General features: G+C 48.2%; 1 protein-coding gene across 1 annotated transcript in view; it reads left to right on the top strand.

Moving 5' to 3' along the window:
* The first annotated feature begins 517 nt into the window (after positions 1–517).
* Positions 518–8,138, top strand: part of SECISBP2L (SECIS binding protein 2 like) — a 49,305-nt gene continuing 41,684 nt past the window's right edge. Inside the window, exon 1 of the mRNA XM_066592620.1 lies at positions 518–740. Coding sequence (XP_066448717.1) covers positions 723–740 — 18 coding nt within the window. The 5' untranslated portion in view covers positions 518–722. The remainder of the gene's footprint in view (positions 741–8,138) is intronic.

Genomic DNA, 8,138 nt, shown 5'->3' with positions numbered 1-8,138 from the left:
GACGCGTGGACTTCAGCGAAGGGCACCGTGGGAAGCGGGTGAGTATAACAAATACCTCCTCCGACTCCGGTCACGTCCCCTAGCAGCGCCATAACGTAGTTGGCAGTGCTTCAGGCAGGGGACGGGTTTACTTTAAACCATGAATTAGTCTTCTAGGAGTCACTCAATATACAGAAAGGCAAGTTCAAAGCTGCCCTAACCGCTGGGGGGCAAGGGGGTCGTCAGGTGGGCATGTTTTCAACAAAAAGGACCTCAATTGTCCAACTTGTCTAAAAGAAGCCCTGTCCTTGTTGCCCCTAGCAACGCCTCACAGCTCAGCCTTCATGTTACCGCAGCAGGTTCATAAGTGAGAGCTGCAGCCAACCTGCCCGTCCTCTTAGTGCCATTACTGCACAGAGCGGCGGGCACGCCTAATGACAGCCGCTTCGCCTTCAGCTGAATGAGGTCCTGGCCGGCTTCCGTCCCAGCTGACTCCCTGTCACAGAATGCTCTGCTCCGCCCAGGGCCGCGGGTTCGGCGGGTGTTACGTAGCTGGGCGGCTCGGGTGGGGTGTGGACTGAGGCCGAGCGGAGGAGCAACATCCCCGACACAGTAAGGAGGAACTCCAGGCAGGGAGAAGATGGGAGAAGCTGCTGCCGGTGATTCCCCCTCATAGGCCGAGAAGACACAGAGCCTGACGGGACCCGCTGGCAGGCCGCTCCGTGTACATAGGCCCAGCAACCATGGAGATTAATGAGCAGGTACAGCATCCTCTCAACACCTTCCCTGTGTCACCCGCAGCCCCGCGTGTCCTGTTACCTCTGTCACGACATGTCATGTAAGGACTGGGGGGGCTCTACCTTCCACAGGTCTCCTAAGCTCAGTAGTCTCCACTTGTGTCTCCCTCTATGTCCTCCCCTCCAACGCTTGTGTGTCCCTTCAATGTTCTCCCCTCCAGCGCCTGTATGTACAGACTACTATAGAAGGAGAATGACCAGTGACCTGTATAGTATGACCCGGCCGGACGTCCAAAGCTCACCAGTAGGGATGTGTGTGTATATATATATATATCTACTAGTGAGCTATAATCTCTCAATCATATATATATGATGGAGAGATGACATTCTTGGTGACATTCCTGACATATGTCACCTGGTAGGAGTGACTCACCTGTCTACGGAACGCTGTGTCGGCGCCAGGAAATTCCTTTTCATCTTGAGTTTCTCTACTTGACCCTCCTTGACTCCTTAAGTAAATTATTGGAGATTGTTTTGCAACCAGTGGCTTTTGTGTTGTGAGACTACAACTCCCAGCATAAAGTTGTGAGTTACATTCTTGTTTTATTTGCCCAGTGCGGCGAGGAGGCGACGTCGGTGGGGTTTGCATCGATTAGTCAGTGACTTCTCGTGTCTTTTTAAAAAGTTGGATGAAATGAGCGCCAGAGGTGCTGCGCGTTACGTGCGGCGAGCGCAGGGGCGCGCCAGAGGTGCTGCGCGTTACGTGCGGCGAGCGCAGGGGCGCGCCAGAGGTGCTGCGCGTTACATGCGGCGAGCGCAGGGGCGCGCCAGAGGTGCTGCGCGTTAGGTGCGGCGAGCGCAGGGGCGCGCCGGAGGTGCTGCGCGTTAGGTGCGGCGAGCGCAGGAGAGCGCCGGAGGTGCTGCGCGTTAGGTGCGGCGAGCGCAGGAGAGCGCCGGAGGTGCTGCGCGTTACGTGCGGCGAGCGCAGGGGCGCGCCAGAGGTGCTGCGCGTTACGTGCGGCGAGCGCAGGGGCGCGCCAGAGGTGCTGCGCGTTACGTGCGGCGAGCGCAGGGGCGCGCCAGAGGTGCTGCGCGTTACGTGCGGCGAGCGCAGGGGCGCGCCAGAGGTGCTGCGCGTTAGGTGCGGCGAGCGCAGGGGCGCGCCAGAGGTGCTGCGCGTTAGGTGCGGCGAGCGCAGGGGCGCGCCAGAGGTGCTGCGCGTTAGGTGCGGCGAGCGCAGGGGCGCGCCGGAGGTGCTGCGCGTTAGGTGCGGCGAGCGCAGGAGAGCGCCGGAGGTGCTGCGCGTTACGTGCGGCGAGCGCAGGAGAGCGCCGGAGGTGCTGCGCGTTACGTGCGGCGAGCGCAGGAGCGCCCTGGTTTCAGCTAAGTACATTTATAAAATAATCGCTAGCGGCAGCGCTGCCTATTTACAGCTCCTAAAATACATCCGTGCGGCTCTCCTGTAGTTCTCAGTCCCATTAGTAGAAGCGTTTTGGCGTCTCGTTGAGTTTGACTCTCGGCCTCACGAACGGAGTTTCTCCAGAAGGTCCTGTCTTCCTAGCAGCGGGTTTGTGATGACAACATTCTTATTTTGTTTTTTCCCCATTTGCTTATCCCAGCAGAATTATAAATGTATCTATTTATTTTTGTCCTATGTTGTTGTTGTTGTTCTCTTTCATTATATGTGCTAAAATTTGAAGAGAGCAAAAGTATAAAAACAAAAGTCTAAGCCAAGCTTGTTTGTTTGTTTTTTTTAACATTAAATGTCTGTGTGAACTTGAGCTCAATCTCACCACATACATCAGATACAAATCAGCGGGCAGAGGGAATATCCTATTGATTCACCATCTGCACTAAGGCTCCTTTTAGACGAGCCGATCTCCTTCGCTCTCGGGCAGCCCGTTTATATGGGTAGATACATCATTGGCTCGTTCAAAGGAGCATCGATCATTCTCACACTTGCTGTATAAGTGACTGTGAAAGACTGGACAAGCGCTGTTTAAGCCGAACGATAAGTGAATGAACCAATGACGTTTTTTTTCATGCCTGCATAAAATGAGCGAGCGATTTTCGTTTGTTCGGTCGTCGGCTCGTGTTTAAATGGGACAATCGTTGTTAAAAAAAAAAAATCATTCAAACGAGTGAAAGGGCACGACGATCGTGCGGTCTAAAAGCACCCTAGGTCTTTCTCAGCAGCACACGTTCACAATGGCCTGTGCCACAGGCGGGCAACATACTGTATTGCAGTGGAGTCTAAGCTGTGATTGTGCGGCTGTTGTAGAACGTGAGTTGCATTTTAGCAGAAGCTGGAGGGTTGCAGGTTAGACATACGGGTGTTGGTGTCTTACATTGAATGACTTATAACTTTACATTGCATCCTAAGAGTTCGTTCATATCATCATCGTCAGAGATTGTTTTTAACCTCCGTCGCTGATTTCTGCTAAAAAAGAGGACAGCATGGCGCTGCAAGACACACTATTTCGTCCTATAATTTCCAGCAAAATGCCGGACTGCTGGACAGAAATCGAATAGACCGCTATTATAGTCAATGGGGAACTGTCATAAGACGGAACCGTTCGGCCAGGAGGTGCTGTTTTCCTGCTCCGCAAATGGACCCCGGAATCACCTAATGCTGATGTAACCCCAACCTTTACACTTGGTATGGCCATAAATGTTATGCAACCTTTCCTAGAACATCTCAGTGACTTTTATGGGTTCCCATAGAGTTTCAGTGTAAAGTGGTTGTACTTGTTTGAGCGGCAGTGGTATGTTTCTATGTGCATTGATTTCCTGTTTGACTACATCGCTAACATTCCTTCAGGTTACCGTAAGTCACACTGAAGGGCTTTAAATAGAATTTTACATACAATTGGAGGTAATTGATTGGCACTGAAGGACAACACTTGTCTTGTTTCTGTAGCGGTTTCTCATGTAACCATTGACTGTGGATTTTCCAAATTGCTGTACAATGTGACGGCTCCAAGATACTTGCTCCTAAACTGCTGGCTTGGTGGGTTACACAATGCTCCACATTTACTGATATTCAGCTGAATGTAAATGACAATAGACAAAAGAATTTCTTAAATCTAAATCCATACACTACCCTGTCCATGGGGGCGGCTTACCAGCCTGTTCCTGCTAGTGACATCCTCTGTGTGCAGCTGTCTGTCACTAGTAGCTACACAAAAGACAAAGGCTGGGCTTCATTTACAGCTGCTGTGCCTGTAGATGCCCATAGACCATTGAGAAGTAGCTATAAATGCTGTACTCTTATCTGTGCGAGTAGATTGTCTGTTATGTAGATCACCTAAAGACAAACTAACAGAAGTATACAGAATAGAGGAAAGATACACAAACCTCTCAAAGTGCTGTAGAATCTGACACTATATAAATAAAGGTATGTAAGGGATTACTAAATCCTTTGTGCCTAACATTTTATTTACTTCTAAAGTCTTTGAAAGCACATTAAATAGCCCATTCTCACCAGATCAGTCTCCTGTACATAACTATAGCCAGAGTGGCATGGAACTTGTATACAATATATAGTGTAACTTGTACTTTTGCAATTAGTTACAAAAGTGTCCTTGCATAGTTGTCAAGAAGAGGTCTTCCCCAGCGGTAGCAAGAGTGCTTTATGGTCTGGAGAAGGGACATGGAGAAACATCTAGGCTGCTGCAGGATGATATTTCATTAAACGGGTTATCCCGCCATAACTTGTATCCCTAGAATAGGTGATTAAATGTATGATCACTGGGATCCCAAGAACGCAGCACCCAGTCTCCCTAGTGAATGGAGTGATGGTGCTTGCATAACCATTGTTCCATGTACTGCCTATGGAGATTTTTACTTCCTACTATAAATACACAATTGTTTAAAGTTATATAACTCTTCAGTTTATGGTTTCTATTACTCGCTGTTTAAAGGGAGTGTCCAGTTGTAAACTATTAATGGCTTATCCTAAGGATAGGTTTGCAGTAGTAGATTCTGTTGTTCAGAATCCCAGTCGACCAGCTGTTCTCTGGGCCAATGGGCTTGTAAACTGAGATGATTCCTACGGGAAGCGAACAGTGCCTTTCTAGCTGCAGTGGCTAGGCTTTGTATTGCATGCAAAATTGCCATTCATTACTTGGGACTTTGACCTGTAGTACCAAGTCTAGACACTGCAGTGGGAATGGAGCTGTCTGCTTCCTGCAGGAATCTGCTCAGCGCGCAAGTACATCAGTCCAGAGAATAGCTGATTGGCAGAAGACAGAAACCTGCTAATCTACTTCAGATGACCATTCATGAGAATGGGTCATATTAATGGTCTATAACTGGAAATCCCTTTTAAGATCTCTGCTTGCTGTAAATGAATTATAAAATCATTGTTAATATACAAAGCGTGAAAATCTGTACAGACCTAATACTCCCCACAAAGGTTACTCAAGCTACGCAATCCCCTTTAGTTTAAAGGGGTTCCTACTATAAAATATTCACTCTGTAGATTACTTAAAACATAACCCCTTTTAGTTGGATTTAAAGTCCTCCGGTGTCTGGATGTCGGTTACATAATTGTCAGGACGCCCCGTGCTGCTGTGTTGATTATTATTGCGTTGTGTAATAGAAACCATGAGGACACAAGTCAGTAGTTGTTGGTTACACGATTAGTCATTGCAATTACTGGCTATTTCTATGAAAATGCAGCAGATTGATCTGAAAAACAATTTCCATCTCACAACTGGCTGATGATCTAACCACGAGAGATGTATTAAAACTAGGAAATGGGAGACAAGTCAAAAGGTGGAAATGGGGATGTGATTGTTACAGAAGCTCATCCTTAGGCCGAATGCACACGGAATGCGGAATCCGACCCTTTGTCCGGCCGCTGACCCTCGTGTGTCTGTCCACAGTCTTTTCTGTTACGCAGATGTGCCAGACGGCGCACATGCGCAGAATAGAAAATGCTGTGCCATCGCTAGGCGATGACATGGAATCTGTGACCTTTCCAAAATGTCATTGTGGAAGGGCCTTGGATTGAATGGCTTCAGTGCTGGAATAAGACATGCTGTGATTTTTGGCTGGCATGTCCTATGAGCTTTGTTTGCTGCGTAATCACAAGGCGGATGCCCTCTCCGGATTCCGCAATGCAAATGCGCCCATGTGCATTGGGCCTTAATAATACAAACTATACACTATGCTTTGTGAATATTAGGGTAGTTTCACATGGGGCGATCGCGATATCGCAGCAATATCGCAGTTTCGCTCATGAGATGTTTTAGCTTCAGTGCTCCTTTTTCACGCAAGTTCGTGTGTTGCGATGCAATAAAACAAAGGCTCCGTAGGGAAATGTGGGCGATAAAAAGATCAAAATGCAGAAAGATGGGGCATGCCACAATTTTTTTTTCTGTGTAGCATCACATGAGTGAAAACATCGTAAATGTAAAGAAATGCATGGGTTTCATAATTCTTCGTTTTCACGCACTCTCGCATTATGCGAAAATCATGCGTTTCTTTTTTTTAAATTGCCTGTGTGAATCCGGCCTCAGATCCTGCACCTTTTAGAAGGGCAGTCTCTAACTCCCCCATTAGTATTGTTCTAAGGAGTCGCAGTGGACTGTAGATTTGAGTGGTGAATGAGTACAAATCTGATAGAAATAGGCAAGTGGGAGGTGTTCTCACATGGGTCGCAGTGAAAAGCCGAAAAATTTCCGCTGGGAAAGCACAGCTTCAAAACCTGGGGCACTTAGTCGCGGGTTTTGGAGCAGCTTCGCCGCATGCTTTTCCTTTGCGGCCAGCGCTCCCATAAAGAGGAGCGAGGCTGCGGCTGGGGAATCTACGCCACAGCGCCGCTTTTGCCGCAACGAATTGGCTGTCCCGTGTGGACAAGATTTTTGACAACTCTCGTCCACATGACTGGCTAAACCCTGGATTAGCGTCTGCAGGCGGATTTTCCGTAGCGAGATACCTCAATGAATTTCCGCGGCAAATCCGCCCTGTGTGAACCCAGCATTAGAGGTAAATAGGAAGTGTTCTCTTAGAGGTAAATAGGAAGTGTTCTCTTAGAGGCAAGTAGGAAGTGTTCTCTTAGAGGCAAGTAGGAAGTGTTCTCTTAGAGGCAAGTAGGAAGTGTTCTCTTAGAGGCAAGTAGGAAGTGTTCTCTTAGAGGCAAGTAGGAAGTGTTCTCTTAGAGGCAAGTAGGAAGTGTTCTCTTAGAGGCAAGTAGGAAGTGTTCTCTTAGAGGCAAGTAGGAAGTGTTCTCTTAGAGGCAAGTAGGAAGTGTTCTCTTAGAGGCAAGTAGGAAGTGTTCTCTTCAGGCTGATTTAGACTGGACGAGTGTCGTGCAAGCGATGCCCGACACTCGTCCCGCACATACTAGCTCCTGTGCACCTGCACGGGAACTAGTATCGCTGGCTCACAGCGGGGCGGCAGGAGGAGATTTCTCTTCTCTCGCTCCCCCACGCCTCTCCATTCATTTAACACAGCGGCCATTCAGTATTGAATGACCGCTATTAACACTGAACGAGGAGCAATCAGCTGATCCTCCATCGTTGATGCAGAAATCTCCTCCTGCCGCCCCACTGTGAGCCAGTGATACTAGTTCCCATGCAGGTGCACAGGAGCTAGTACTTGCGAGGACAAATGTTGGGCATCGTTTGGGCATGCAAAGAGAAGGCAAACGCTTATTGAAACATGACATTTAAGTTTTGTGACTTGATGTTCTCCGTTACATTTGTAGAATATGCCCTCGGTTATGTAGATCTATGGACTGCTTGGCCTTTATGAAATGACGGAAGTCCATAGATTTCCACATTCAGTATTTACATATTACCTATACACATACTTTTTGAAATTCTACCTTTTAATTTTTGTGACCCAATGTACTATTGGTTTAAAGAAGCTTGGTATAAGGATTAATTCATTGCATGCCATCGTGCTGTAAAGCATTCCTAGCACTGGTGCCCAGCATGGAGCCATGTGGCATTTGTCTGTAGTGTCTTCTGATGGTAGCATTATGCCTAATTCATACACAACGATTATCGTTCAAATGCCGCTCAAATGGCAGTTTGAGTGACAGTTTTGAGTGTTCACTTTGCTTAAAGGGGTTGTCTCGCGCCGAAACGGGTTTTTTTTTTTCCATAGGCCCCCCGTTCGGCGCAGGACAAACCCAAGGGATGTGTTTATAAAAAAAAAAATAAAAAAAAATATTACTTACCCGAATCCCCGCTCTGCGACTTCTTCTTTCTTCCTACTTCTACCTTCACCAAGATGGCCGCCGGGATCTTCACCCACGATGCACCGCGGGTCTTCTCCCATGGTGCACCGTGGGCTCTGTGCGGTCCATTGCCGATTCCAGCCTCCTGATTGGCTGGAATCGGCACACGTGACGGGGCGGAGCTACGATGACCAGCTCTCCAGCACGAGCGGCCCCATTCACCAAGCAGA

Source organism: Eleutherodactylus coqui, chromosome 2 (genome assembly GCF_035609145.1).
Source record: "Eleutherodactylus coqui strain aEleCoq1 chromosome 2, aEleCoq1.hap1, whole genome shotgun sequence".
NCBI classification, from domain to species: Eukaryota; Metazoa; Chordata; class Amphibia; order Anura; family Eleutherodactylidae; genus Eleutherodactylus; species Eleutherodactylus coqui.
Note: the sequence above shows the minus strand (reverse complement) of the source record. Positions and strands in the feature narration are given on the sequence as shown.